The sequence below is a fragment of the Parasteatoda tepidariorum genome, chromosome 5, assembly GCF_982258835.1.
Source record: "Parasteatoda tepidariorum strain Cologne lab strain chromosome 5, Ptep-v5.0, whole genome shotgun sequence".
NCBI lineage: Eukaryota > Metazoa > Arthropoda > Arachnida > Araneae > Theridiidae > Parasteatoda > Parasteatoda tepidariorum.
The window spans coordinates 34,124,990-34,144,083 of record NC_141759.1 but is presented as its reverse complement, the minus strand read 5'-3'; the positions used below and the strand labels follow the sequence as shown (position 1 = coordinate 34,144,083).

General features: G+C 32.5%; 1 protein-coding gene across 1 annotated transcript in view; it reads left to right on the top strand.

Annotated features, from left to right (window-relative positions):
• LOC107438594 (MAM and LDL-receptor class A domain-containing protein 1) overlaps positions 1 to 19,094 on the top strand; it is a 166,217-nt gene that overhangs the window by 58,655 nt on the left and 88,468 nt on the right. Inside the window, exons 23-31 of the mRNA XM_087163643.1 lie at positions 197 to 352; positions 1,634 to 1,816; positions 3,439 to 3,537; positions 6,720 to 6,853; positions 9,422 to 9,533; positions 11,608 to 11,739; positions 16,522 to 16,775; positions 18,247 to 18,337; positions 18,434 to 18,544. Coding sequence (XP_087019769.1) covers positions 197 to 352; positions 1,634 to 1,816; positions 3,439 to 3,537; positions 6,720 to 6,853; positions 9,422 to 9,533; positions 11,608 to 11,739; positions 16,522 to 16,775; positions 18,247 to 18,337; positions 18,434 to 18,544 — 1,272 coding nt within the window. The remainder of the gene's footprint in view (positions 1 to 196; positions 353 to 1,633; positions 1,817 to 3,438; positions 3,538 to 6,719; positions 6,854 to 9,421; positions 9,534 to 11,607; positions 11,740 to 16,521; positions 16,776 to 18,246; positions 18,338 to 18,433; positions 18,545 to 19,094) is intronic.

The following is a 19,094-nucleotide window of genomic DNA, read 5'->3' as shown; positions in this document are numbered from 1 at the left end:
TATCAGAAATATGCATCATGAATAAAAAGTTTAGCTTTATTAATACATATCATCACTTTGTTATCAGTCTCTATAGATCTTTCATCTGATCATCATAAATTTTTATTCTTTGTCTAATATTTTTTCTTATTTCTCTTTCATAAATATATTTAAGTAATGATGTTGATTGTTAATTTATTATTTTACCTCGTTTCAGATCCACTTCCCACAGTTCCTCCAATAATTACCACACAGAAACCAACGTTTTGTAGCTTTGGAGAATATACTTGTGACAATAAAGAATGTATTTCCATGTTGCTAAAATGTGATTTCAAGCAAGATTGTTCTGACGGATCAGATGAGCACTATTGTGGTAAATATGTACATTATTTCACAACGCACGAAAATCTTTTGATAAAAAATACTTAAAAATATTGAACAAATTTTTAAATAAACTTGACAACGCAAGATATATACATTTGGACTTATTGAGGCACATTGAGGTAGCGAACATTGAGGTAGCGAACCGAAAACAAGAGACATACAGAAGGCAAATTCCTGTACGTTTGCATGTGGCAAAGGTAATGTGCCCTTGCGCATATAATATCTGTACAAGCACGCATTCTCTCTGGGATCTTGCATATATCTTCTAATACATTTTATTTTATAACTAACGTTGAACAGCAGATCCAATTTTGAGTTTGCCATTATTAATGTTCTAATCCGTTCACCTTGTAATTTTGAATCTAATACAGTAGACAATGAAACACCTGTATTAAGCATTAGGATTAATTAGCTTTCGTAAAAGACATTTGAGGGAATCGACCCGGAATTGCGTTACATGGTGAGAAAAAACACGTAAACCTTCCCTGGTTAATCCGATTGCAAGGGGATTTTAATTGTCTGCCACGGAAAATATTTTTCGCTCACACTGTCGTCAGTCGGGAGTAAAATTCGAATCAAAAGCCATCGCTGGAGAATGAACCTGGGTCACCTCAATGGGAGGCGAGCATTCTATCCCCTGAGCCACCGTAAATTCTCCTGCTAATATGGGAGGAACGTAGGAAATCTCTATGAATCCCTATATGTGAGAACATACTCATGTAAGGAGCCTAAACGAAATCTTTTGTTTCCCTTTCAACCTACATAAATTTCTAAACAATAAACTTTGCTTTCCGTAGGAAAAAATATTCTTGCCGAAACGGAAAAATTAGCTGCTGCACAAAAACATGCTTTTTGGAATAAACATCACCTGTTTTTCAGTCTTAATTGTGTTTTTGATCTTCATAACTATAGGTTTCGTTGAAACTTGAAATATATGGTGATAATTGTTGAAACTTAAGAGCAGTCAAAAAAATATTTAGCACTTTGGGTAATATTTACAAAACTTATTTTAATTTCAACTAAGTACATTTGCTAAATAGTGCTTCTTGTATAACAACAATATAGTTCATAGTATTTTAAATGTTTCCTTCAGTTATGAATTTAGTTGGAAATTGTTCTGTTGAAAAGTAGATTTGCATAAACTCATATTTATATAGATATTTAAATTTGAAATTTGTTTCAAAATGTTAGTCCTTAATATATAAATATGGCTAAATTTTGAAGAGGTGAATGAATTGTAAAATAAATGCAATGATGTATTTCTTAACAGGAGCGTGTGATTTTCATGAAGACATGTGTGGTTTGATTAACAAAGAGCTCTGGAGTAGATACAAATGGCAGCGAGCCCGAGCTGAAGATTTTATTGCTGAATCACAAAACTCAACAGCCCCAGAAACCGATAGTATTGGCAATAAAGAGGGATACTTTGTTGTTTTGACAGGAAAGCAGTACAGTAAGTAAACTAAATAGAAAATTTTATTTAATTAAAATTAAAAGCAACAAAATTTTATTAAAAACAACAAAAACTAGAGAATTAGTCAATATATACCTTAAAATATACTTAATTGGAGGATAAATTTGAATTTTTCTCACTCTTTGTTAATTACTAAACATTGTTTAATCAAATATATAGAAATTGAGTTTAAAAAATTTCATCTGCGATGCTTTCAAGAAAACGTAACTTTTGGGCAAACTGGTGACACTTTTTGCAAGCATATCATAAAGTCTCTTAACGGCGGCCATACTATCTTAATAATAAACTGTCGGTGAGGTGACCAAGCGGTTAGCGTGCCTAACTGCGAAGCCAATAGTTGCAGGTTCGAATCCCGCTCAGGGCATAGATGTTTGTCTCTGTGTGTTGTCCTCTGTTGTGTGTGATGTGTGAATGTGGGACGAGAAAACGAAAGATTTGAGTTATCACTCTTTAACATTTTGAAAATGAGAGATGCTCCTAAAAGGGAAAATAATTCCCAAAAAATATAATTATAAACGGAACAGGTTAAGTGGTAGGTAAAATTTTGTAATCGAATTGCTTCTATGTACTTTTATCAAAAAAATAATTACTAAAAACTTAATAGTTTCATTCTTTAAATTTATTTGGAAAAAAATTACTCATTAATACATATACAAAGTTTTTGAACACAAAGTTCTTGAAATGTTACTTAATATTTATTTAACATTGGTCTGCTGAAGGGCAAGAGCCTCCATATTCAATTCTGCCCTTCACTGAACAGATCTGAACTTCAGTGTAGCAGAGGCAGTAGTAAATATTATTTCTAAAAATTTTTCCAAATATATTTTTAATGAAAAATGGTATAGAGTGGAATGGTGTTTCATGTTGGTGGTGGTGTTAGTGGAGAAATTTTATAGAGTGGTAAGCAATTAAAAATTTATACTTTCAGAGTTTGTGCTAATTTTTCTAACATTTTAAGGGGCCTCATCCAACGCCTCCTATAACTGAAAGCCTCCAAACGGTTTTTTATAGGTAATCTGATCAGACTACTGTGAAGGATATCCATTTTCCGAACGAGTTACTAAATATAAAATCTAGTTAAAATAAGAAAGTGGTAGCAAATATATGACTAAAAATTTGTTTTATTTATGAATATTATTGGTTTGCCTTATACACTTGTCAACCACTACAGATTAAATTCTCAAATATATACGATGAATTTGTCTCAATTACTTTTATAAAAGGTTTTGGGTTCATGTGCACAACTGGTTTACTTTTTAAACAGTCTGCGCGGACTACTTATAAAAGACCGTGTGGAGGCTTTTTGATGTAGATGATGCCTCATCACGACAGAACCGGAATAAAGTGGTGATTGTGAAGAATTATTAACATGTAGTGATGCGGAATAAAAGTTTAAATCAAAATTACAAGCAACAAATCATACGTTTGAACATAAACTCAGCTACCACTGGAAGAAATTTTTCCAAAAGGCGTAGGAATTTGGCAGCCCCGTAAGATTTATGATACTTCGACTTTCACAGCTCACCTTATTACTCATATCTTAATAAAAACAAGTATTCGAACTTTTAAAAAAAAATTAAAATATTTCTCTATTGATTTAGGTTCCTTCAATAGTCCAGCAATCATGCAGAGTCCGCCGCTGAAAACAATATCTCACGCATGTAAATTGGAATTCTTTTATCATTTCAATATAGGAAATGGTAAGTAACGGCTGTTAACAAAATGTTTTCAGTGAACATTTCAATTTTTTTTTTTATTTTATTATTTATAACTAAAAATTTTAATTAGCAAATTAACTTAAACACACGAAATATTTCCACTAATTAGCAAAGTCATTGTAAGTACTAAGAATTTAAAGGAAAATCTTATCTAATTAAGTATCAGGGATTCTACGACCGGAAGAAAAAAATCGATGAACTTAAATGTCAGTACACTTCTAAAAATGTTTAAATTTAGCTTCTGTTTGAGTGTTACAAAAACACACCTACATAATTTTGCACCTGTTTACATATCCTTTAAATTGAATTTTCTTTTGGTTGATACGAACAACTAAAAACATCCATATTCAGGGTTGCGATGGGTGACAAAAAAATGCAAAAAGTGGTGACTAAATCACATTTTTTTTTAAAAGAGATTAAAACTAGCTTATTTTTATGGCATTTTTCTTTAAGTTATCAGAGATGCCAACTGCTCCGGACACGCCAAAATAATTTAAAAAACGGTAAATAATTACAAAGCAAATTTTGCAAATATTTGACTATTTTTGCTTGCTTTTAAAAAGGTACAGCAGGACATAAGAACTATACAGAGATACCAACTGCTCCGGGCACGCCAAAATAATTAAAAAAAACGGTAAATAACTACAAATAAATTTTGCCAATATCTGATAATTTTTTTTTAAAGGTATAGCATGAAATAAGTATTACTACTACTACTAGATATATATTTATTCAAAGTGCTGCCCGCGAAGCGGGCATCTGACTTTTTCATCACATAATGTGTGCCCTTGGGCGACTAAGACTGTTTGGCTTTGGTGAGGAGAGAATGGAGTACGGGGGAAGTCCCCTGAGTCAAGGTAGAATTAAAGATAATGAGAGTTATAATGCGCAAAGTTATGTACAGATCTGATGGAGAAATAAGTATTACAAAGTAGTGAATTATATAAGCCTAGGAATTATTTAGAAATAGTGGTGGCTAAAAATCTACTAAATTGAATTTATCGAACCAAGAATCACAATTAATAAACTACTACTTGAAAATATTCATTCACTGTCCGGAGCAAGTTGGCATCTCTGACTATAACGTGGTGAATCATATAAGCCTACGAATTATTTAGAAATAGTGGTGGATAAAAATCCACTAAATTGAATTTATTAAACCAAGAATCACAATTGATAAACTACCACTTCAAAATATGTATTTGCTGTCCGGAGCAAGTTGGCATCTCTGAAGTATGAAAAATTTAAAATGTAAGTCCTATAAGTAGTTATGATTAACTAATTTATGAGGTAATAAATAAATAAAACTGAATTGAGTTTTTATCATTTTAGTAGCCTGGAGCGTTCCTGCATGTTTGTCTTAATTTTGCTACAAATCTAAACATTTTCTAGATCATATCAATCCTGACGCTAATAGGATGATCTTTGGCTACTAAAATTAAGATGCTGAGACCTTAAAATGGAAACTACTCTTTTCGTTTCAAACACTATTTGCATATAGCTGCCAACCCGGAAGTCCAGCTTCCAGGAATATTTGAAGCGGCGGTAATAACCATTTAAACTTAGCTTAGTTTGTCCAATTTTGGCCACAATTAGTTGTGAAATTAATATATTTTATGAACAGGTTGCAAAAAAGTTAAGAAACGGACAAATATTTCGAGAAATAAATACTGAAAAAGGAAAAATAAACAGATTCAATATTTTTTTTTATTAATAGTTGTCCAATGATCCAGAATTTCATCTTCCACTTCCATGTAATAGGGCGGATTGGGGGCAACTATCAAAACTTAGTTGTGAACCCCTATTTTTCATTGCAGATTCGGACTCTCCAAAGAAAAGTAGCCCAATTTAAGTTATAGTTTTATAGATTTTGCCTCTCAGATGTTGCTGTAACCGAAAAAATTAAAACAGAGTAGAAACTGTTTAAAACGGTCTCGAGACCCATCAGTTCGCTTCACCGAAGTTGCTGTAACCGAAAAAATTAAAGTAAGGTACAAACTGTTTGAAATGGAAAATCTCGGAACTCATCAGGTTAAGAACATAAAAAAGACACGTTTAAATTTTTTCGTGATTTTTCTTTTTTTTTTTTAAGGAAAAATAGCGAAGCATTTTTTTAAAATTTGAGCTGCCTCGAGATACCACAATCAGATCGAAATAACTAGTAGCTTAAACTATTTCCTTTTTATCATTCAACGAGAACTTTTGTTTCATAAAAATACATTAACCCCTTGGGGACGGGTGATTCAGAAAAGCATTCGTACAAAATCAGAATCAAGTTGTAATTAAATAAAAAACAGTAACTTAAATGTAGTCGTTGCTAATTTGACAGACTTACTTTGCTTTTACTTTAATTATTGTTAGTTTAATCATATAATCAATGTTAATTCAAAGTATAATTAAATAGTTTTATTTTGAACAAAGTAATGGTGAATTAAATAAATCAAACAATTATAACTCCGGCCACAAATAAACTGCTAAAGAATTACTTTGATTACCAGTTTTATCTTTTTACCCTGATTGATGCGGTTTTATGCTGTCACGTATTTGTGACAGTCGGCGAGGAAGGGTTAAGTACGATTTACATAAAGTATATAGAACATAGAGTAGTTGCACAGACACTCATACATTTGAGGCTGTTACGAGTTATTCTTTTCAGTGATAGCGAACTAAAGCAGAATTTTTTGAACAAAATAATTGTGTTCGTTTGCTTTTTTTTTTTTTTTTTTTTTTTTTTGCAAAATTCTATTCGAACGACTCAACTCAAGCATTCGTCGAATCTGACCTTATATGCATCTGTTTAAATTATTTGTGTTTATGGGTAGGCAAAATTCTTTTTCATATTTTTTAAAAGTACCGATATTCTGTAGTTCGAGTGTCTGATTGTATTTTAATCTGAAATTATGCATTTGTAATATTTATTTTTAATTAAAGTAGTAGTCTCATTTAAAATTACCAATTTAGCGCCTTACCCTTCCACCGTCCCAAATATGTGGTAGTTACTTTTAAATATCTGAAATGTTGCGTTTCCTATGTTTTATTTTATTTCACACTGCAGCCCAAAGATACTCTATGTCATTTGGTCAAATAACATAATTTTCAAACTTCCATTTCAAAGATTCAGTTTACCTTCAATACTATTTTTATATTCATTAAAATATTTACAGGGTCTTTGGAGGTTTATGTCAGCCCAGTGACTTGGGGAGTAGCAAAATCCTTAAGATTTTCTTTAAAAAACAGCACTGGAAAGAATTGGCAGTTTGCATCTATACCAATTGGAAATTATCCGAGTGGATATTTTGTAAGTAGTTTTTTTTTTTAAAAAGTTAAGTTTTACGCTTTAAGTTTCATAGAAAAAACCGTATTTTAATGGTAAGACATCAAAATAATACAAATAACCAATAACATTGAGTCTTAACCCTTTATTTACCGACGAAACAAAGTACAACTTTATACCAAAAAGAAAAAAAAAGTTACTAATTTTTTTTATTTCGTAGCACATTAGCATCAAGACTTTACAAAACAAGTTCGTTCGTTCCTTTTCATTTTACAAATATTTTTTACAGAGCACGGTGCTCATTTTTCCTCATGCTCAGCAGTTCTTAATTTTTTTCGGCTGCGGAACCCTCAATGATCAAGCTTCTTCCTGCGGTAACCTGACTTCATAAGTAAATAAAGACAATTATGTAAGCAGTATCTATTAAAAGACTATTTTATTTCTACTTTTTAACTTTTTTATTTTTAATAAGATGAATGATTTTTTCCCCATCATTTTATTCATAATAATCTTAAATTAGGTCTCTTGTTCAACAGTTGAATTCGCAGTCTTGGAGATGAATCTACTATAGCTAAAAATTTGTTTTTATATTGTTATAAAAGTTGAAAATGGTTGCTTGGGAAACATATGTCTTTATGAAAGAATTCAGTAATTTTATTTTGATTTAAAAAGCGCAATGTTAAATACTCTTCCAATTTTTTTATAAATACATGTTCCTTTCATAAGTCTTCATAATTGTTGTTAGAAAAGTCTATATTTTTAAAAATTTGCCTTTCTCTCTTTTTGATATTTTACTTCAAATATAATTTCAATAAGACAAACTAAATAATAAGTAAATAAGAGATTATCGATTGTATCTATATACACACAATAATTTGAACACAATTGTTACACAATAATTGGAACTAAATATAATTACACAATAATTAGATCTAAATATAACTTATTATTGAAATAGTAAGTAAATAATAAATTATCGATTGGATGTAAATATAATTTTATCTAAACATAACTTCACAAAGACAATCAAAATAATAAATAAATAACATATTATTCATTGAATCTAAATTAGATCTAACAGTTTTCAAAAATGTTTTTATTAAAAGTCTTAACTCTAGGAATCCCTTTGACTCTTCATTCGCAACACCATTTGGAAACCATTACCATCGTTCTCATCTTCTTATATCATCGATAATCATGATGGACGGGATAAAGGCCTCAAATTTGATTTCTCAAATTTTCAATCATTGATTGTAGATGAGGGTGAAGTAAGAAGCAGGTCGACTAGCCCTAGTATCCATTGGCTATTAGGCACCTGGGCCGCAAAGCTGCCTTCATCTCATCCTTTATTTACCTTTTAAAATATGGTGACACATTGTGGTCAGCTGACCTTTCGAGTGTTGATTTAACATTGCAATCTCCTTGGTCGAAGAAGTAATATAACTTGACATAAAAAGAAACAGCTTGCTCAAATTTTCAGTTGTTCGTTGTAGATGAAGGTGAAGTAAGAAGCAGGTCGAGAAGTCAGAAGAAAAAAAGAGATTTTTGTATTGTTAATATATCTTAGTTGATAAGAATGTTCAACTTTTCGATTTGCAAGTACTAAAAAAGATTTGAAATACCAGTTTTTAACATTTTTAAAAAGAAACGTGTTCCAAAAATGGAACTTTTAGCATGTAAAAGAGTTAACACGATGAACGCCACGCTAATTTTACATGTCTTGCCCGTCAGGCCACAACGGTAAATAACTACAAACTAAATTTGCAAATATTAGACAGATTTAGCTTGTTTTTAAGAGGTTTAGCATGACACAGCTTAAAAAGTGGTGAATTATATAAGCCTACGAATTGTTTAGAGATAGTGGTGGATAAAAACCTAGTAAATTGATTTTATTAAGTCAAGAATCACAATAATTAAGTAAATTTTGAATAAATTTTCTACAATTCCATAAAAGAATGTAAATTTTATAGTTCTATATCATGTTATACGGTGTTAGTCAGCTGTTTTTCGCGGCCTATGTGAAAGGTCAGTGTCAGCCACCGGTGGTTAACGCGGCCTAAATGTAATTTCAATGTCAGCCACCGGTGGTTGACGCGGCCTAAATGCAACTTCAGTGTCAGCCAGTGGTGGCTGACTCGGCCTAAATGGAAAGTTCAGTGTCTGCCACCGATGGCTGACGCGGATCTCAACGTGTTAAATGTACATAATAGGTATACATCTTAATATATTGCAAGCAGATCACATAAAAATAAGCTTTTTAAATTTCTGCGATCAGTGTAAAATTTTTAAAAAGTGGCAGAAAAACTACTTCGTTTCCTCTCTGTTTTTCAAAGAAATTTACCATTCGTAATTGCCACAAAACATAAATGATACAGCGCATATGCAATTAATACTACAATCATTCGTCGTAAATCTTTTTTAAAATTGAAGTTGTAGCTTTAGTTACAAATTTGCTCCTTTTTTTTTTTGAAATCTTGCCTACCACTTTTTTAAAATTTTAATTTATAATTGTTTTTATTCATATTTAGTAATGATACTCGTGTACAAAGTATATTCATTATCTATGGGTACAATATATGCATTTTATTTTAGATTGAATACCATGGGAACTCGATGCATCATACGCTTCTTGGACAAGTGCAAGATATTGCTATAGACAATATTAAATACATTGACTGCGATCCAAACGCTGTCTCTTCTAGAAGTAGGTAGAATTTTCTTCGTCTCCATATTTCGATAAAATTCAATCAATGGTTCGTTAATCCTTTATTCCGACTGAATACGTTTTAAAGACACACAACCATAATTAGAATAAAAACCAGTTCGTTTGGTTTCTTGTATTTTTATTTTTAAAAGTCTTATACTAATCAAATGCGCACAAAAGCATATAAATGGCAAACATTTCCTGGGAGAAAATAGCTCTTCTATTTCTCCTCACGGCATTTTCATATTTAATACTTACTCTATCAGATTGTTTAGGAAAGAACAAAATGTTACATCTTTCCCAGTCATCAATTTGTGTCTTAATATTTTCCAGATAGGTATTTTTCAAATTTTAAGAAATCCCACTTAATAATAACTCAAAAATCCAGAAACGTCTTATTGTTTACTAGGAGACTCCGCCCCCTGCTCGCTAACGCTCGCCAACCCCCGAAAATTGCTACGCAATCCTATGTGGTTCACGCCGTGAACCATGGCTCGCTGCGCTCGCTCGCCAATGAACACAATGTTCTAGCACAAAGACATAATATATTATCATCAAAGACATAGTATTTTATCATCAAAGACATAGTATTGTACTTATGTAGAAGAATTCTACCAATGTTCTTATTGGCTTTTAAAAAAGTATATTAGCTATTTAGATTGTACATGGTGAAAAAATCAAAACATTAGCTAAATAAGAAACATATTAGCAAAATAAATTATCAAATATTGCTTCACTAATATTCTGCATTTTAAAGCGTGAAAATTCAATGCATAAATAAACGCGAAATATAAAAAAATTCAATGCATTCAATACAAACACTTAAACGTTTTTTAGACGTTTAGGTCCCAGTAGAAAAATATCAATTCAACAGCGGCCTTTTAAAGCATTCTCACTTCAATTAATTAATTAATTCCTAATTGAGTTTAGATTAAATATTGTCATGTTTTTGGTGCATGAATCTGAATTGAACAACCTGATAATGCTCACTCTGGTTATTGTTATCTGGTTGCTCACTACGTGCTCTTGCGCGCCGAATCCAATCAATTAAAAATGAAAACTGTTGCCAGCGCGAGAAAAGAAATATCATCGGTTTTATTGATACATACATACATACGTACGTATTAGCGTTTTATATAATATAGATATGAAAAACAAGATGCTTTTCACCAAAGAAATGCACTAAAAACGCTCTCTTGAACAATTTAATAAATGTGGCAGCCAAACCCATTAATTCCATGCATTTGAAGAAAAGAATGAATGAAGCGGGTGTCATTTTCATAGTGGCTACAATCAGAATAAGAAAATTGAATCCGAAATATTTTATTATGGATTTATCAGAAAGTTACACTTGTAGTTATTTTCCTTATTTTATTTCCCGCTAAATTTAAAATTAATATCGCGCAATTATAATCGAAACTAATGTGGATTAGTTGTGTCAAAATTGAAGTGAAAGCAAAAACAATCCTCTTAGATTAAACATACGCATATTGAAGCGACCACTATATGTCATTTTCCCTGATTAATAAATATCCCCGAAAATGTCACTTACCTATTTCATCCACTTAGCTCTTGTTTTATCAGAATATTAACAGCCATGTTTTTTTTTTTTTATCAAACACTTCAATAACACTTCAAAATATTTTTAAAAGCATGGTTGAAAATGGTCTCAGTTTTATCTTTTGAAATTCATAAAAATAATTAACTTATCATCCTGTATAGACTAGATACACTATTAAACATTATTGTTATTATTTTATTTGAACCGAATATTAAGTGAAAGACCGAATAACAGAAAATTTAAGCGTGGAACATTCTGCATTTTCATTTCATCTTGTTATTATTTTGCTATCGCATTATTGTTATTATTTTGCTACCTCATGTATTATTTAGATCGATATTAATTAAAATACCGCATAAAAGTAAATTAAGCACGGAACATTATTTTAATTTCAGCTTGTTGCTATTTTGCTATCACATTATTGTTATTATTTTGTTATCACATTTTATTTGGATCGAACAAGACTAAATAATAGTAAATTAAAGCATGGAACATTATATATTTTAATTGCAGCTTTGAATTGCACATTTGATCACGATGACTGTGGTTGGCATCCAGATAATGACGTCACTTCAGCTGTTTGGTCCAAAGCAAAAAAATCACCAAATGATCACGGGCCCTTATCTGATCATACAGGAAAAAGCGGTAAATATTTGCTTAACATTCATTTAAAAAAACACCATTTATTTTTAATAGAAACACGTGTTTTGTAATTAGTTTTAATTTTCAATATTTTAATTAGCAGGGTGCCCATGATCTGTAAGAAATAAATGAGTGATAGTTAAAGTTTCTCAAATTGAGAATCACAAAATTACAGAGATGCTAACTTGCTCTGCTTCTTGAAAATAGTTTTCCTAATGGTAGAAAAGTTTCTGTTACTTCTTGGTTTTTCAAATTTAATTAGTTTTGCAAATTTGATTAACAGTTTTATACCCACCACTACATTTAAATTATTCAAATGTTTTACCACTTTGGTGTTCTGGGATTATTTGGCTTTGAGTCTATAAACCCTTTCGAAGACCGTGGTAAGTATGCTTACCACCAATTTTTGAAGCTTTTGGTGAACTATTTTACCACTTTTAATTTAGGTTTCCATTTCTTAATAACTTCAACTTTCTTGAAGTGCGTTTGAATAAAATTGGTAGCTTAAGAAAACGTACAAAAGTACAAGTTTGTAGCATTTATAAAATTTATTTTATAAATAACGAAAAATAAAAGTCAATAAGTTTCTAATAGGCCGTAGTAAATGTACTTACCACCAAAAAAAATGGCATTAAAATTTAGATTATTTTTTTATAAACTAAATGAGTTTTTTTTTTATATCAATTACTATTCTTATATCAATCTCAATACCAAAAATACTTTAATTTACCATTAGTAGAAATAAATGGCCCATTAAAGGGTTAAAATATTGGTGAAATGAACAAAATAATGCAAATTTCAGTTTTAAATTCTTTTCTACTTTCTGAAATTATTAGCCGAAAGCGGAGCCACTGGCATCCCAGAAATTTTATCCGAAATGTTTCTCCCTCCCACATATTTTATTTTATTTCCGAAATTTCTTAGGTATTTAAAACATCAAAAAAAGAGGATTTGTTGCCCGATTTAATTGATACACAGTCAACTGATGTATCATTAAGTTTTGCGAGTAACTGTTCAAACAATCGAAAAACGATTGTATTTAGTAGTGGAATTCTTTTCATTCCTCAATTTACCACCCTTACAGAGATGCCAACTGATTCAGATTCCACAAATTATTTTAAAAAACGGTAGAGAACTGTGAACTAAAAGTTTTAGATATTTGGATATTTTTGCCAATTTTTTTTAAAGGGCTTAACATGGTCTACACGTGACAAAGTGACGTTTAATATAAGCCTTTGAATTATTTAGAAGTAGTGGTGAATAAAAATAAAGTGGTGAATAATCATACATGAAAACACTATCACAAGAAAATATTTATCCGCTGTCCGGTGCAAGTTTGCATCTTTGCGCCTTATACCCGTGACATTCCAATTTGTTATCTCTTAAACGTATTCTCTAAGCAAGCTGTTAACTCTACCAAAACAGGGTTGCTTTAGATGACTAAAATTGCAAAAAGTGCCAACTATTAAAATTCAAAATTTTATTAAAAGAATTAAAAATGAGAAACTTTTGATAGCATATTTTTTGCAGTTTTCTTTTGAAAGAGAATGCAAAAATTTTTGCATTTGAAAAATATGAAATGTAAGTCGTAGTGGTAGATAAGTTTGAATAATTAAAGAGATAATAAATAGATAAAAGTGAATTGAGTTTCTACCATTTTTAACAAAAATAGTCGCCTGTGTCTTATCTGCCAAAACCATAACTCTACCGAAACTTGATGCTCTTAAACTTAAGAGAAGCAGCACTATAGAGGTAGTAAATTCAGAGATGCCAACTGCTCCGGACACGCCAAAATAATTATAAAAACGGTAAATAACTACAAAGTAAATTCTGCAAATATTTAACTATTTTTGCTCACTTTTTAAAAGGTATAACATGACGTAAGTACTATAAAGTGGTGAATGATATAAACCTACGAATTATTTAGAAATAATGGTGGATAAAAATCTACTAAATTGAATTTATTAAACCAAGAATCACAATTGATAAACTACCACTTTAAAATATATATTCACTGTCCGGAGCAAGTTGGCATCTCTGTAAATTGAGGAACTAGAAGACAAAACTATAAGAGAGCCAAGGGAGTGATGACCATTATTAGTCCTTACAATAAAAAAGTTTTCATTAACTCTTTTATCTAGATTCCACGCAGGCAACCTTAGTTAGTCTGATCAAAAGTAATCCGATAAGCTTTTTGACATACTGTTGTGTAAATTAACTAACTTAAGTCTCCAAATTTGGTAGTGTATAATTTGAAAACCTTGAAAAAATAACCTTGTCAAAGAAAATTATTTACCACTAATATGCTGAATCAACCATTAATACGCTAAAGCAAAATATTTTCACAATTCGAAATGTCGGATACTTATACATGATCTATGGGCCTTCCACTGGGAATGTGCTGTTACATATACACTGGTTATCATAAATTAAGGAAAATTCACAAAAATCGCGATAACTCAAGAAATTACACATGGAATTTTATGAAATTTACCCACAATATACAACACATAGTAAGGTATTAAACAACATAAAAAGAAATTATCAGACATTAATAGTAGTATAGAAATTAGCACATGTATAAAATAAACAAATTGGAAGTATCGGTTTGCAATAGAAAAAGTACCTTTAATATGGAATATGATTGCCTCTAGAAGCAATACAGCACAAACAGCGATGTGTGATGCTTTCAATTATGCGGTCTATCAGTTCAATAGGAAGTGAGAGCCATTGCTCTTGTAAAGCAGTTGCAAGCGTGGCAAGGGTCTGAGGGGGCGGATTGATGGCAGATACACGCCTCCCTAGAGCATCCCAAACGTGCTCGATAGGATTCAAGTCCGGGGATCGAGCTGGCCACTCCATGCGAGTAATTGTTTCCTGTTGAAGATAATCATCAACAATGCGAGCTCTGTGTGGTCTTGCATTATCGTCCTGTAACAGGAAGCAATCACCAATTGCCCCGGCATATGGGCGCACATAAGCATCAAGGATGTTGTCTCGATAAACCTGAGCATTCACGGTTCCCCTTGGAAAGACATGGAGGTATGTGCGCCCTCCTAAGGATATGCCTCCCCAAACACAGACACTGCCTCTTCCGTATGCATCTCTTTCACGGATGTTTGATGGATGATAACGGGTCCCAGGTTCTCTCCATATCAAATAACGTCTACTGTCACTTTCTAGACTAAACCTGGACTCATCCGTAAAGAGAACAGGCCTCCATTGATCTGACGTCCAGTGGACATGTTGTCGGGCCCACTGCAAACGGTCTCTCCTATGGCGTGATGTGAGCGGCACGCAAATGGCTGGTCGTCTCGCATACAGACCACCTTCGTGGAGCCTTCTGCGCACAGTTGACGTTGACACCAACCTTCCGGTGGCTGCAGCAAGAGAGGATCTAAGATGTGTCGGAGTAGCGGTTCTATTCCTGCGTGCACTTAATGTCAAATATCGGTCATCGGCACTGGTCGTAACAGTTGGCCGTCCTTGACTGAACCTCCTAGATGCCGAATCTGTGGTTTGAAATTGCCTCCAAAGTCTATGAACCACAGATGGACTCACATTTAGCCATCTGGCCACTTCTGATTGACTCTGCCCTGCCTCTAGTCTCCCGATGGCTCTCCATCGTAGTTCTTCAGGCAAATGATGCCTAGAGGTCATTATTACGAATTGGCTATCTCAGATTTTCAATGTCGCAATCACAGTAAAATTTGTGTGCTTTCTCTCAAACTTGGACTTTTATGCTCCAGGCAGATGACGTAAGCCGAGTGCAGCGCCACTAATTTGCATATTGCAATTTTACTCAGCTACTCTTAGTGGACAACATATGCAAATTTTGCACGGTTTGGCTTACTTTTGAAAGAGTTATCGCTATTTTTGTGATTTTTCCTTAATTTATGATAACCAGTGTATATCCAGGTGACATGGACCCTGGAGGAAGCATCATTCCTGGTGGTAGTGAAATGGATTGGGAGGGGGTGCTTCCCCCACCCGGCGTCCTCTAGGGCCGCGGAGCCTGATACACTATAGTTAAGAATACGCAAGATATATATTTTTAGCATTCTTATAAAACATTTTGCAAGTAAAGGGTATCGAATTATTTTCAGTATGAAAAAACGAAAACGTTACCAACCGTGATCAAACATTACTAATGATGGGTCCAGCTCATACAATTCTCAAAAATAATTTTATTTGCCTATATCAGTACAAAATTAGATTTTTAGCATCAAATAAAATAAAATTTATATATTACTTATTATAGACTTTGAACTATATTGCTTTGCTCATACATGTATAAATTTTCTGAACCCTTTCGTTTCTGCTTCATACATAACTCACAGCATATTCCTTTTCATCACAATTTACCTAGTATGTGCCCATTTATTGCAATTAGCATTTTAGCAACGAAGATTCTTTAAAAGTAATGATTTTTTAAAGTTAATTTTTCTCCTTAGCTCAACTGCTGCAGGTACTAATGTGATTCATGACAAAGTCTCTACGCGAGTGCATAAGTCCCCAAGTGCAGAAGAGTTCAGTATCGTTTAGTTTAAGTTGAGTGTAGTAACATTAAACCCTGGTATTGTGTGAATAAACTCAATCCAACCAACCTTATTATATTTCTTATTTCAATAATAATCTCATGCTAGAGAAAAAACGATAAATCTCCCAAAAAGTTAAGTTTTAAAAAAATTATACCTTCTAATACTAGTGTATAAACTACCAGTATCATATTATAGTCATTCATTCTACAAATCATCTGTTTTCTTGTGTTATCATTACACGCAGGTTACTTTGTGTACGTAACAGCTTCTACTAATTTAAAAAGAGGAGATAAGGCTCACATGGTCAGCATGAAACAAAATCTAACGGAAAACCTCTGCTTCAGTTTCTGGTACCATATGTATGGCCAAGACGTTGGAACCCTTAATATAATTATCAGGACTGATTCTGATAATAAAACAATTTGGAGTAAAACTAATTCACAAGGAAATGCGTGGAAGCAAGGAATGAGAACCATTCGTAGCAGCAAGATTTATTCGGTAAGTGTACATTTTTATCCTACTTAAAATAGTAGTACTTTACTTAAGTCACCCTACAGTTACATAACTGGCTATTAGCGACTATCTGAGAGACATCCCCGATGATTATCACAATTCTGCTGTCACAATTCTTGTCCTCTACAATGGGGATAACTTTTCCGGTTTGGTAACTTAGCTGAAGCTTGAAGTTGAGCACTTTACGATAAAACAGTTTGACCCGTTTTAGCCCGATTTTTATGTTGAAGTGGTGCAAAAAGTGGTTTTATGAAAAAGTGGTATAATATGTCATTCAACGAAATGGCTAATGTCAACTAATTGTTACCATTTCAGTTCGAAATGTCCCTGCACCTTATAGTTACACATCTAGAGATAGAAACTTAAAACACTAATAAATTAAGGTGGAAGGGAAACTTTTAATTCTCCTAGATAAAAGACAAAATTGAAACAATTGTCTTACCACAATATATATTTTTGAAAAAGGAAACTGTCCTATAAATATGACGCTAGGCACTAGCAGGTTAATGAGGACAGATACCACGCACCGTTACTCTTTTCACTAGCTTATCTAAGTGGTCACCCACCCGCTCACTAACCACAGCCAGTGATGTTTCACTGCGATGATCCACTGGAAACCATGTCAGTCCACTGCAAAATATAATAAAGATTACATATAACGTATGCGTTACGAAAATGTTACTTGTTTAACAAAATATTACGATGATTTATGAGCTTGTTGAAATGCGTGCATTTATCACTCTGAACTCGCTTCGAGAACCAAGACATGACGGCTCCCTCCAGAACAACAGCATATAAATGATGAGAACAGAAACAGGTTAGAAACAAAACAAAAAAGCACAGCTGTCCACAAGTCTGATGCCGTCTGGTACTATGGAAACAAGAATGGCTCATTTTAGGGAGGGTAGCTTCACTCTAGGACAAACACAATTTCCTTTCTCTCGCGAACCCGTGCCGAAACCACTCCAAAACAGTAACCCCGCACCCATACTTGAAATAGCCATACCTCGTTACTATAGTCACCACCACAGGTCCAGGCGAATGTCTGAAGGAGTTCTTATTTTATACAAACTATATTTCTGTTCCGTCACATGTTGTCTTGAAGTGGGGTGCCATGTTCGAAGGCTCAAAACATGTCAACCTTTCGTCTATTTCAAGTATGAGGCGGAAAAAAGTTTTTTTATTTAATTTATTTTACAGCACATTAATTTATTCAAAAACTTCATTCGCTACGAAAATATTAAGATTGGAAATATTTCTGTAACAAATGAGAGAATATATACTCTATATATTTTTGAAACGAATGATATTTTTTAATCAAGTAATATCTTACGCTTCAGTTTCTTGGGATTATTTATTTAACACACATATTAATGTTTCTTAGAAATTTTTGAAACTTTTGAAGAATGGCATTTCCGAAGCTTAGACCCTCTATATGTTGTGTTATATTTTCCAGATTGTTATTGAAGCAATAGTTGGAAACTTTTCAAAGCCCATCATTGCCCTGGATGACATTGAAACTTACGAAAATGAATGTCCTCATCCAGGTATGTTTTCAATTTCTCTCTCCGTCTTATTATAAATATTACTTTGTGTTATTTCATTCATAGCTATGATAAAACTCATTCGATCTTTATTCTCAGTGGCTTGTGACTTCGAAGCTGATTTTTGTGAATGGATAGCAGATGGATGGATTTTGAAAACTGGGAAAGGAAACATTCCATCTGTAGACCACACTACAGGAACAGATACTGGTATACTGTTATTTAGTAAAAACCTCGATTAAATGAGGAATTTACTGAATTTTATAAACAAAAAAAAATAATAAATGTATGCCTCGCATTAGGTAAATAAATTTACACTGCGCGCCTGTTAATCTCCAAGAAAGATCAAAGAATTCTTTGAAAATATTACAGGAATTACATTCATAATTTATATGTTTCGAAATAACTTCCATCTGCCTCATACACTTCTGTACTCGGCTTTAAATCTTGCTGTTCTTCGAAGGCTCTAGGATCACATGAAATACTACTTTTTTTGCAAATAATATGCTATATTCAACTATGATTCACAAATGATAGTAGCAGTTACTCATGACTGTATGGTCGAGTTTAGCTTATCTTTAACCAGCTCCCTCAATATTTATTCTAAAAATTGTACAAAACGTCAATACGGAGAAAAGCCACAGTTTTAATAAAATGAAAACCGTTCGTGGTCTATTTTTTCCATATACGAGTACTACAATTTATTCCAATGCTGCAGAGATGCAAACTTGCTCTGGACAGCAAATAAATATTTTAGAGT